This window comes from Bombina bombina, chromosome 10 (genome assembly GCF_027579735.1).
Source record: "Bombina bombina isolate aBomBom1 chromosome 10, aBomBom1.pri, whole genome shotgun sequence".
NCBI lineage: Eukaryota > Metazoa > Chordata > Amphibia > Anura > Bombinatoridae > Bombina > Bombina bombina.
Genome location: NC_069508.1, coordinates 25,290,127 through 25,304,174, shown reverse-complemented (window position 1 = coordinate 25,304,174; position 14,048 = coordinate 25,290,127). Strand labels below are relative to the sequence as shown.

The 14,048-nt window shown below is 49.0% G+C and overlaps 1 protein-coding gene across 2 annotated transcripts in view; it reads right to left on the bottom strand.

Moving 5' to 3' along the window:
- LOC128641282 (calcium load-activated calcium channel) overlaps positions 1-11,830 on the bottom strand; it is a 53,058-nt gene extending 41,228 nt beyond the window's left edge. Inside the window, exons 1-4 of one of the 2 annotated variants that reach the window (XM_053693877.1) lie at positions 11,595-11,830; positions 10,225-10,302; positions 6,607-6,666; positions 636-682 (exon numbers count right to left, since the gene is read on the bottom strand). In XM_053693877.1, coding sequence (XP_053549852.1) covers positions 636-682; positions 6,607-6,666; positions 10,225-10,302; positions 11,595-11,664 — 255 coding nt within the window. In that variant the 5' untranslated portion in view covers positions 11,665-11,830. Of the gene's footprint in view, positions 1-635; positions 683-6,606; positions 6,667-10,224; positions 10,303-10,577; positions 10,768-11,594 lie in introns of those variants that run through there. The other variant, XM_053693878.1, reaches the window with a different exon arrangement.
- Between the last annotated feature and the right edge of the window lie 2,218 nt (positions 11,831-14,048).

The following is a 14,048-nucleotide window of genomic DNA, read 5'->3' as shown; positions in this document are numbered from 1 at the left end:
AAAATGCTTTGTATTACAGAATGTGTAAATGAGATATTATTACAAAAGTATCATAAAGTACAGAGACGAACCTGTCAAATGATTCCCCTTTCCCAGGTGCCCTAAACTCACAGCTCCCAAATAGCGTTTCAATTAACTTTTAAAATGCCCTGATGTGTTTCACCCGTAGCTTTATCATCTGAACTTGCTCAGTTTATCTCCACTGTAAACTTAAAGGGATAGTGTCGTTAAAATTAAACTTTCATGATTCAGATAGAGCAGCAATTTTAAGCAACTCTCTAATTTACTCCTATTATCAATTTTTCTTTGTTCTCTTGGTATCTTTATTAGAATGGGCCGGCTCCTATGCTTACAGTCTTGCTTTTTAAAATAAAGATACCAAGAGAACGAAGAAAAATTGATAATAGAAGTAAATTAGAGAGTTGCTTAAAATTGCATGCTCTATCTGAATCGTGACAGTTTAATTTTGACTAGACTATTCCTTTAAGTGCTACTTTATTTTTGTGTTTATACCTCTGATCTCCCCATCCTTGCAGCCTCTCTAACAATGTGTCTAATTGACCACTACAATAAGGGAGAGGACTTTGTGGCAGTCAGGTGAGCAGGGCAAGTGACCGTTCCGCAGCTGCACTTACCATAGACAGGTCTCGGTTATTGTTCTTCAGCTTCTCTTCTTGTCGCTCTGAAATAAATACATTTTACTTGTATATAAGATGCTCCATTTCTCAGCAAATGGTTATATATTATTTATATTGAGTTATCAAACCAGCAAAACGGTAACCAAAACGAATTAAATGTTTGTGATTTCTGGGCCATTGGCTAATAAAATCTTTATCAAGGTATCTTATTTATTAAAAGGAACATTTATTACTTCACCTGCTTTTGTTGTAAAAGCTAGAATACATACTAGGTATTTAAAGGAGCAATGTACTTACACAGATACACACACCCTGCCGCCTGGCTTACCGACTGCACAGATACACACACCCTGCCGCCTGGCTTACCGACTACACAGATACACACACCCTGCCGCCTGGCTTACCGACTACACAGATACACACACCCTGCCGCCTGGCTTACCGACTACACAGATACACACACCCTGCCGCCTGGCTTACCGACTACACAGATACACACACCCTGCCGCCTGGCTTACCGACTACACAGATACACACACCCTGCCGCCTGGCTTACCGACTACACAGATACACACACCCTGCAGCCTGGCTTACCGACTACACAGATACACACACCCTGCCGCCTGGCTTACCGACTACACAGATACACACACCCTGCCGCCTGGCTTACCGACTACACAGATACACACACCCTGCCGCCTGGCTTACCGACTACACAGATACACGCACCCTGCCGCCTGGCTTACCGACTACACAGATACACACACCCTGCCGCCTAGCTTACCGACTACACAGATACACACACCCTGCCGCCTGGCTTACCGACTACACAGATACACGCACCCTGCCGCCTGGCTTACCGACTACACAGATACACACACCCTGCCGCCTGGCTTACCGACTACACAGATACACACACCCTGCCGCCTGGCTTACCGACTACACAGATACACACACCCTGCCGCCTGGCTTACCGACTACACAGATACACACACCCTGCCGCCTGGCTTACCGACTACACAGATACACGCACCCTGCCGCCTGGCTTACCGACTACACAGATACACACACCCTGCCGCCTAGCTTACCGACTACACAGATACACACACCCTGCCGCCTGGCTTACCGACTACACAGATACACGCACCCTGCCGCCTGGCTTACCGACTACACAGATACACACACCCTGCCGCCTGGCTTACCGACTACACAGATACACACACCCTGCCGCCTGGCTTACCGACTACACAGATACACACACCCTGCCACCTGGCTTACTGATTACACAGAAACACACCCTGCAGCCTTAACTTACTGATTACAAAGAAACACAGAACCTGCAGCCTGGCTTAGTGACTACACAGAAACACACAACCTGCAGCCTGGCTTACCGACTACACAGAAACACACCCTGCAGCCTTACCTTACTGGATTATACAGAAACACACAACCTGCAGCCTGGCTTACTGACTACACAGAAACACACCCTGCAGCCTTACCTTACTGGATTATACAGAAACACACAACCTGCAGCCTGGCTTACTGACTACACAGAAACACACCCTGCAGCCTTACCTTACTGGATTATACAGAAACACACAACCTGCAGCCTGGCTTACTGACTACACAGAAACACACCCTGCAGCCTTACCTTACTGGATTATACAGAAACACACAACCTGCAGCCTGGCTTACTGACTACACAGAAACACACCCTGCCGCCTGGCTTACTGACTACACAGAAACACAACCTGCAGCCTTACTGATTATACAGAGAGAAATGTGCCCTGTAGCCTGGCTTACTAACTATACAGAAATACACAAACCCAGCTGCCTTGCTTACTAGCATCAGAGATACACACACCCTGCAGTCTTACCTTACTGACTATACAGACACATGCACTCACCCTGCAGCCTGGCTTACTGACATCACAGATACACACACCAATGATATTGTTTATCCTCCAGTAGCATAGTGAGTAGTAACCTTGCTACTGTAGTTGTACCCAGCAGTTTAATGTTCCTTAAAAGATGGCACAAATCACAATGTTACTATCAAAACTGATATGCAGACACCTCTGACTGCCTGACTACCTAGACAAACTGACATTGTCTGACAAACCGAAAAATACAAGAACAAAAAATGTTTAACAAAAATACAATAAGAAAAACACGGTACACTGACACCCACCAACTGTACCTACCAAGCTGTCTACAGATATATGGTACACTGACACCCACCAACTGTACCTACCAGACTGGCTACAGATACACGGTACACTGACACCCACCAACTGTACCTACCAGGCTGGCTACAGATACACGGTACACTGACACCCACCAACTGTACCTACCAAGCTGTCTACAGATATATGGTACACTGACACCCACCAACTGTACCTACCAGACTGGCTACAGATACACGGTACACTGACACCCACCAACTGTACCTACCAGACTGGCTACAGATACACGGTACACGGACACCCACCAACTCTACCTACAGATACACGGTACACTGACACCCACCAACTCTACCTACAGATACACGGTACACTGACACCTACCAACTCTATCTACAGATAAACGGTACACTGACACCTACCAACTCTACCTACAGATACACGGTACACTGACACCTACCAACTGTACCTACCACGCTGGCTACAGATACACGGTACACTGACACCCACCAACTATACATACAGATACACAGTACACTGACACCTACCAACTCTACCTACAGATACACAGTACACTGACACCTACCAACTCTACCTACAGATACACGGTACACTGACACCCACCAACTCTACCTACAGATACACAGTACACTGACACCTACCAACTCTACCTACAGATACACAGTACACTGACACCTACCAACTCTACCTACAGATACACGGTACACTGACACCTACCAACTCTACCTACAGATACACGGTACACTGACACCCACCAACTCTACCTACAGATACACGGTACACTGACACCCACCAACTGTACCTACCAGGCTGGCTACAGATACACGGTACACTGACACCCACCAACTGTACCTACCAAGCTGTCTACAGATACACGGTACACTGACACCCACCAACTGTACCTACCAAGCTGTCTACAGATATATGGTACACTGACACCCACCAACTGTACCTACCAGACTGGCTACAGATACACGGTACACTGACACCCACCAACTGTACCTACCAGACTGGCTACAGATACACGGTACACTGACACCCACCAACTGTACCTACCAGACTGGCTACAGATACACGGTACACTGACACCCGCCAACTGTACCTACCAGACTGGCTACAGATACACGGTACACTGACACCCACCAACTGTACCTACCAGACTGGCTACAGATACACGGTACACTGACACCCACCAACTGTACCTACCAGACTGGCTACAGATACACGGTACACTGACACCCACCAACTGTACCTACCAGACTGGCTACAGATACACGGTACACTGACACCCACCAACTCTACCTACAGATACACGGTACACTGACACCTACCAACTGTACCTACCACGCTGGCTACAGATACACGGTACACTGACACCCACCAACTCTACCTACAGATACACAGTACACTGACACCTACCAACTCTACCTACAGATACACAGTACACTGACACCTACCAACTCTACCTACAGATACACAGTACACTGACACCTACCAACTCTACCTACAGATACACAGTACACTGACACCTACCAACTCTACCTACAGATACACAGTACACTGACACCTACCAACTCTACCTACAGATACACAGTACACTGACACCTACCAACTCTACCTACAGATACACAGTACACTGACACCTACCAACTCTACCTACAGATACACGGTACACTGACACCTACCAACTCTACCTACAGATACACGGTACACTGACACCCACCAACTCTACCTACAGATACACGGTACACTGACACCCACCAACTGTACCTACCAGGCTGGCTACAGATACACGGTACACTGACACCCACCAACTGTACCTCCCAGGCTGGCTACAGATACACGGTACACTGACACCCACCAACTGTACCTCCCAGGCTGGCTACAGATACATGGTACACTGACACCCACCAACTGTACCTACCAGGCTGGCTACAGATACACGGTACACTGACACCCACCAACTGTACCTACCAGGCTGGCTACAGATACACGGTACACTGACACCCACCAACTGTACCTCCCAGGCTGGCTACAGATACACGGTACACTGACACCCACCAACTGTACCTACCAGACTGGCTACAGATACACGGTACACTGACACCTACCAACTCTACCTACAGATACACGGTACACTGACACCTACCAACTGTACCTACCACGCTGGCTACAGATACACGTTACACTGACACCCACCAACTCTACCTACAGATACACAGTACACTGACACCTACCAACTCTACCTACAGATACACAGTACACTGACACCTACCAACTCTACCTACAGATACACAGTACACTGACACCTACCAACTCTACCTACAGATACACAGTACACTGACACCTACCAACTCTACCTACAGATACACAGTACACTGACACCTACCAACTCTACCTACAGATACACAGTACACTGACAACTACCAACTCTACCTACAGATACACAGTACACTGACACCTACCAACTCTACCTACAGATACACAGTACACTGACACCTACCAACTCTACCTACAGATACACGGTACACTGACACCTACCAACTCTACCTACAGATACACGGTACACTGACACCCACCAACTCTACCTACAGATACACGGTACACTGACACCCACCAACTGTACCTACCAGGCTGGCTACAGATACACGGTACACTGACACCCACCAACTGTACCTCCCAGGCTGGCTACAGATACACGGTACACTGACACCCACCAACTGTACCTCCCAGGCTGGCTACAGATACATGGTACACTGACACCCACCAACTGTACCTATAAGGCTGGCTACAGATACACGGTACACTAACACCCACCAACTGTACCTACCAGGCTAGCTACAGATACATGGTACACTGACACCCACCAACTGTACCTACCAGGCTGGCTACAGATACACGGTACACTGACACCCACCAACTGTACCTACCAGACTGGTTACAGATACACGGTACACTGACACCCACCAACTGTACCTACCAGACTGGTTACAGATACACGGTACACTGTACACTGACACCCACCAACTGTACCTACCAGGCTGGCTACAGATACACGGTACACTGACACCCACCAACTGTACCTACCAGGCTGGCTACAGATACATGGTACACTGACACCCACCAACTGTACCTACCAGACTGGCTACAGATACACGGTACACTGACACCCACCAACTGTACCTACCAGACTGGTTACAGATACACGGTACACTGACACCCACCAACTGTACCTACCAGGCTGGCTACAGATATACCGTACACTGACACCCACCAACTGTACCTACCAGGCTGGCTACAGATATACCGTACACTGACACCCACCAACTGTACCTACCAGGCTGGCTACAGATATACCGTACACTGACACCCACCAACTGTACCTACCAGGCTGGCTACAGATATACCGTACACTGACACCCACCAACTGTACCTACCAGGCTGGCTACAGATACATACACAACATAGAGAGAGCTTTAAACTACATGCTTAACTACTTTCCAGCATAAAACGTCAGGCTTGAAGCTCATCTGTAATATTAAATAAAATATGTTTTTTACTCCTTTGACTCACGACGTGAAGCTCACCTTTTGCTCTGCTGTTAACTATAGTCATGTAGAAAAGCGTACAGTACTGCTGTGCACATCTCCATACTAGATACTAAAATTACATTCATATTTTGCATAATGACATTTTAAGACATGAAATCAAATTGTATATTAAGAAATAATTAAGGATATAGTAACAACAGAGTATATTGTTACCTATTTTCTTCTTCTGCGTGCGTCCGGCAGATTCAGTTATGGATTCTTTTTTCTTTTCCACTACAAAAACAGGAGGGTACAGTCACATTTTGTCCTGAATAGGATATTAGTTATTCTTATCTTTAACGTTACAAAATAACAAATGGATACGAAACCCAAAAAGTTTCTTTTGCGATTCAGACAAAGTAAGTTTCCAATTTACTTCTATTATAAAATTAGCTTTTTTTGCATGGTATTCTTTATTGAAGATACTTAGGTAGGTAGCGTACACATCTGAAGCACCGCAGGAAATAGTGCTGCTCTTGTAAATGTATAACATTCCTGCAAAACTGCTGCCATATTGTACTGCAGACAAGTGCACCCTCCTGAGCTTATGTCCATGCTTTTCAACTCGGGATACCAAGAAAACAAAGAAAATTTGAAGAAGTAAATTGGAAAGTTGTTAAAATGACATGATCTACATGAATATATGTAAAAGGGACTTTATTCACATCACAGAATGTAATGAGGTTCAAAAGTGAAAAACAAATATGACAAAATACAAATTAACGGAAAGAAACACCTAAATGTAAACGATGGGGAGACGCGAGGCATTATTAAATGTAAACGATGGGGAGACGCGAGGCATTATTAAATGTAAACGATGGGGAGACGCGAGGCATTATTAAATGTAAACGATGGGGAGACGCGAGGCATTATTAAATGTAAACGATGGGGAGACGCGAGGCATTATTAAATGTAAACGATGGGGAGACGCGAGGCATTATTAAATGTAACGATGGGGAGACGCGAGGCATTATTAAATGTAAACGATGGGGAGACGCGAGGCATTATTAAATGTAAACGATGGGGAGACGCGAGGCATTATTAAATGTAAACGATGGGGAGACGCGAGGCATTATTAAATGTAACGATGGGGAGACGCGAGGCATTATTAAATGTAACGATGGGGAGACGCGAGGCATTATTAAATGTAACGATGGGGAGACGCGAGGCATTATTAAATGTAAACGATGGGGAGACGCGAGGCATTATTAAATGTAAACGATGGGGAGACGCGAGGCATTATTAAATGTAAACGATGGGGAGACGCGAGGCATTATTAAATGTAAACGATGGGGAGACGCGAGGCATTATTAAATGTAAACGATGGGGACACGCGAGGCATTATTAAATGTAAACGATGGGGACACGCGAGGCATTATTAAATGTAAACGATGGGGAGACGCGAGGCATTATTAAATGTAAACGATGGGGAGACGCGAGGCATTATTAAATGTAAACGATGGGGAGACGCGAGGCATTATTAAATGTAAACGATGGGGAGACGCAAGGCATTATTAAATGTATTACTTTGAAGAAAGGGTAGTAGATACATGGAGAGGTTTATCAACAGAGGAAAGAATTTAAAGGGACATCAAACCCAAAATGTTTATTTCATGATTTAGGCAGAACATACAATTTTAAACAACTGTTCAGTTTACTTCTATTATATAATTTCCATCATTCTCATGGTATCATTTGTTGAAGTAGCAGCAATGTGACTACTGGTTTCTAACTAAACACATGGGTGAGCCAATGACAATCGGTATATTATATATATATATATATATATATATATATATATATATATATATATATATATATATATATATATATATATATATATATATATATATATATATATATATATATATATATACATATACATACATACACACACACACAGCCACCAATCAGCAGCTAGAACCTAGGTTATTTGTTACTTCTGAACTTTCCTAGATAAACATTTCAGCAAAGGATAACAAGAGAAGGAAGCAAACTAAATTATAGAAGTAAATTGTAAGATGTATGTATTCTCTGACTAAATCATGAAGGTCTAATAATGACTTTACTGTCCCTTTAAACAAACTGGACAATGAGATATACAGGTATACCTCACTTTACAGCGCTTCGCTAATACAGCGCTTTGTGGAGCTAAAGTTTAACCTCCAAGGATTTTGAAACAGTGCTGTAATCATCGTGAGATTGCGAGAAAAGTGACTGCCACCATTTTGTTATGCTTAGTTCACTGTTTACAGCATTAAAGTGCAATCTGTGTCTCAGTGCTATAGTCTGGCAATTTTACTACAGTAATTGTCACTATATTACAGGTACAGTATTTATTGAATACTAATTGAATACTGTGCTGTGCTAGTGTTAAACTAAACGTAGCACTATTGCACCCCTAATATTTGTTATTTCAAACATGTTTTCAAGTCTTTAAACACATTGGCAAGTGAAAAGAAAGCTAAAACTGCCTTGTTTCATTTTAAGGCGGTTTTCACTTTACAGCGGGGCTCAGGTCCCTAACCTGCTGTTTGAGCGGGGTATACCTGTATACAGTTTAAAGCAAACATTCTGTTTAATTTCACTATATAGGGCTAGATTCTTAAAAACTTTCCAGCATGGAGAGAAATGAATAGCTTATTTTCTGGGGCATTATATTGTAATGTAAGTGACTCTCATTCACATAAACTAAACTAGGGAACTACTTTTAATGAGACACATTGTCAAACTATTCTCTGAAGGATCTTGCAGCAGTGAAAAGCCTCACACCAAAGTACTTTAAAGATTCAGACCCATTCCACAGGGGTTGACAAATCCGTTTAAAAATGTAGAAGCCAGAAAGTGGTATTTGTATATTACAGATATATAAAGAATAACCCAAAAAGTAAGGAGCCAGCGACTCCCTGGTTTGTAGAGCCTTGTCATAGTGACTGTGCATAAACGTCTTCAGAACTATGTTACTATTGGGTTTGTTCACTTCTTTTCACCTAGAAAATCAAGCAAAATATGCTATTTGATCAGGAGTACCCAAATGTTTGCATACAACGGTATAAGTCGATAATTGGGATTTATACCTTGGCTGCTGTATAATATAGCAGTGGTCTCCCGAGGACCTTTTTAGCGGCTGCACCACCTGACTAAAATTTAAACTAAAATGAGCTAATAATGAAAATTTTCAATTTTTATTGCACAAATTATTATTATTAAATAAATGTGTTAAAATATGTAATTATTTTGTGCTTTGGGTAACAGAAATTTATATATTCTTATAAAATATTACACTGCATCCACCCAGCTGTGGAGAACACAGATTATATATATATATAAAATGCCTTACTTTAATGGCTGCAAATACAACACAAACATAAAACAGGATGTTAATGGAACAATATTTGGGAAATGTTTTTTCTGTCACTTCCATTTTTAGATTTCAGAAAATCATTTGCGACATATTTTGTATATCAGTGTTTCCCAACTGCGGTCCTAAAGTAGCCCCAACAGGCCAGGTTTACATTATAGCTGAACCAATACACAGGTGAAGTAATCAGCCGAGCAGTAACCATAGTTACTAACCTGTTCTTACCCATAAGCTGATTATTTCACCTGTGCACTGGTTCAGCTATAATGAAAACCTGGCCTGTTGGGGCGACATGAGGACCGCGGTTGAGAAACAATGTTGTATATTACAGAACAGCCAGTATACAAATGTAGATATATTTGTACAAGTCCCTGTAAGGATACAGCAATAAAGTACAAAAGAACGTTAGTAATTGTGTGCACTTTACATACATTTTTTACTTTGCTTTTCCACTTCTGCCTTTAATCTCTTGTACTTTTCTGTTCTGTAAACTAGGACCCATGTGATACCTAAAAGGGGTTGACAAACAGAAAGAACAGCTAAGGTTAGAAAACTGATAACAAGAGATATTGTGTTACATAGACTAAATGTAAATACATAATGCTGTGCATCACATGTACCATATCTATTCACAGCAGCTAAGCATCATCAGCTTCTGCAACAGTGCCCTGCTCTTGACCATCATACAGACAGTTACCCTTTAATGCTTTTCAGCTACCCATGCTCTCCTATCACATCAGTACTCTGCAGCATCACACTTGCCGTGCCTAGGTCCCCAACTTACTATTTATCATGCTCTAAGATGCTCCCTCTCGTATTGAGCAGCTTCTCACCTGCACCAAATTCCCAGGCCACCTCTCCGACCCAGAGACTCCCAGTCTCCCCCTGTCACAGCCAGGGACTCCCAGTCTCCCCCTGTCACAGCCCGAGACTCCCAGTCTCCCCCTGTCACAGCCCGAGACTCCCAGTCTCCCCCTGTCACAGCCCGAGACTCCCAGTCTCCCCCTGTCACAGCCCGAGACTCCCAGTCTCCCCCTGTCACAGCCCGAGACTCCCAGTCTCCCCCTGTCACAGCCCGAGACTCCCAGTCTCCCCCTGTCACAGCCCGAGACTCCCAGTCTCCCCCTGTCACAGCCCGAGACTCCCAGTCTCCCCCTGTCACAGCCCGAGACTCCCAGTCTCCCCCTGTCACAGCCCGAGACTCCCAGTCTCCCCCTGTCACAGCCCGAGACTCCCAGTCTCCCCCTGTCACAGCCCGAGACTCCCAGTCTCCCCCTGTCACAGCCCGAGACTCCCAGTCTCCCCCTGTCACAGCCCGAGACTCCCAGTCTCCCCCCTCTCAGCCTGAGACTCCCAGTCTCCCCCCCCTCTCAGCCTGAGACTCCCAGTCTCCCCCCCCCCCTCAGCCTGAGACTCCCAGTCTCCCCCCCCCTCTCAGCCTGAGACTCCCAGTCTCCCCCCCCCCCTCAGCCTGAGACTCCCAGTCCCCCCCCCTCTCAGCCTGAGACTCCCAGTCCCCCCCCCCCCCTCTCAGCCTGAGACTCCCAGTCTCCCCCCCCCCCTCTCAGCCTGAGACTTCCAGTCTCCCCCCCTGTCACAGCCTGAGACTCACAGTCTCTCCCCCCCCTGTCACAGCCTGAGACTCACAGTCTCCCTCTCTTTCACACCCTGAGAATCTCCCACTCGCATGTCTCTCACCGCGTTCTCTAGCCCTCTCACCCAGGTGTGTTGCACTCTTTTCTATACAGAACAAACAACCTCACGTCCCTCTCTCTTAAGCTGGGGGACAGTCGGTACTGACCTTCCGCCAGCAGCGCGGTGCACACTGAGATGAAGACAATGAGCACTGTGTCTGCGAACATGGTACTCATTGTGCAGCCAGCTCTAGTTACCCTCACACCGTGCAACTCTCACACTTCCACCCAGGCTGACTAGGCCTCAGCCGCAGGGGCACTCGGGATACGTGACGTCATTTCTGCGACACATCGGGTTCTTGGGACACTCAGCGCTTCGTGACGTTACCACAGCGACAGCCTGAGACTCACCCAGCACCCCCCCCCCCTCAGCCTGAGACTCACCCAGCACCCCCCCCCCTCAGCCTGAGACTCACCCAGCCACCCCCCCCTCAGCCTGAGACTCACCCAGCACCCCCCCCCCTCAGCCTGAGACTCACCCAGCCCCCCCCCCTCAGCCTGAGACTCACCCAGCCCCCCCCCCCCTCAGCCTGAGACTCACCCAGCCCCCCCCCCCCCCCTCAGCCTGAGACTCACCCAGCACCCCCCCCCCTCAGCCTGAGACTCACCCAGCCCCCCCCCCTCCTCTCGGCCTGAGACTCACCCAGCCCCCCCCTCTCAGTCTCAGCCTGAGACTCACCCAGCCCCCCCCCCCCTCTCAGCCTGAGACTCACCCAGCCCCCCCCCCCCTCTCAGCCTGAGACTCACCCAGCCCCCCCCCTCTCAGCCTGAGACTCACCCAGCCCCCCCTCTCAGCCTGAGACTCACCCCCCCTCTCAGCCTGAGACTCACCCACCCCCCCCTCTCAGCCTGAGACTCACCCACCCCCCCCCTCTCAGCCTGAGACTCACCCACCCCCCCCTCTCAGCCTGAGACTCACCCAGCCCCCCCTCTCAGCCTGAGACTCACCCAGCCCCCCCCTCTCAGCCTGAGACTCACCCAGCCCCCCCCCCTCTCAGCCTGAGACTCACCCCCCCTCTCAGCCTGAGACTCACCCCCCCCTCTCAGCCTGAGACTCACCCAGCCCCCCCCTCTCAGCCTGAGACTCCCCCAGCCCCCCCCTCTCAGCCTGAGACTCACCCAGCCCCCCCCCCCTCTCAGCCTGAGACTCACCCAGCCCCCCCCCCCCTCTCAGCCTGAGACTCACCCAGCCCCCCCCCCCTCTCAGCCTGAGACTCACCCAGCCCCCCCCCCTCTCAGCCTGAGACTCACCCAGCCCCCCCCCCTCTCAGCCTGAGACTCACCCAGCCCCCCCCCTCACAGCCTGAGACTCACCCAGCCCCCCCCCCTCTCAGCCTGAGACTCACCCAGCCCCCCCCCCTCTCAGCCTGAGACTCACCCAGCCCCCCCCTCTCAGCCTGAGACTCACCCAGCCCCCCCCCTCTCAGCCTGAGACTCACCCAGCCCCCCCCTCTCAGCCTGAGACTCACCCAGCCCCCCCCCCCCTCTCAGCCTGAGACTCACCCAGCCCCCCCCTCTCAGCCTGAGACTCACCCAGCCCCCCCCCTCTCAGCCTGAGACTCACCCAGCCCCCACCTCTCAGCCTGAGACTCACCCAGCCCCCACCTCTCAGCCTGAGACTCACCCAGCCCCCCTCCTCTCAGCCTGAGACTCCCAGTCTCCCCCCCCCTCTCAGCCTGAGACTCCCAGTCTCCCCCCCCCCTCTCAGCCTGAGACTCCCAGTCTTCCCCCCTCTCAGCCTGAGACTCCCAGTCTTCCCCCCGTCTCAGCCTGAGACTCCCAGTCTCCCCCCTCTCAGCCTGAGACTCCTAGTCTCCCCCCCCCTCAGCCTGAGACTCCCAGTCTCTCCCCCCCCCTCAGCCTGAGACTCCCAGTCTCTCCCCCCCCCCTCAGCCTGAGACTCCCAGTCTCTCCCCCCCCCTCAGCCTGAGACTCCCAGTCTCTCCCCCCCCCTCAGCCTGAGACTCCCAGTCTCCCCCCCCCCTCAGCCTGAGACTCCCAGTCTCCCCCCCCCCTCAGCCTGAGACTCCCAGTCTCCCCCCCCCCTCAGCCTGAGACTCCCAGTCTCCCCCCCCCCTCAGCCTGAGACTCCCAGTCTCCCCCCCCCCTCAGCCTGAGACTCCCAGTCCCCCCCCTCCCTTAGCCTGAGACTCCCAGTCCCCCCCTCCCTTAGCCTGAGACTCCCAGTCTCCCCCCCCCTCAGCCTGAGACTCCCAGTCTCCCCCCCCCCCTCAGCCTGAGACTCCCAGTCTCCCCCCCCCCCCTCAGCCTGAGACTCCCAGTCTCCCCCCCCCCCCTCAGCCTGAGACTCCTAGTCTCCCCCCCCCCCCCCTCAGCCTGAGACTCCTAGTCTCCCCCCCCCCCCCTCAGCCTGAGACTCCTAGTCTCCCCCCCCCCCCCCTCAGCCTGAGACTCCTAGTATCTCCTAGGGCTAGGATAGAGTTGGGGCAGCTCAGTGTGGGACTGACTGAGAGACCTGGAATAGTACTGGGAGGATAAATATGGGGTAAATAGTACTGAGACAAGGCCCCCCCCCGGCAATACTCATAGGGGTTTGGGTG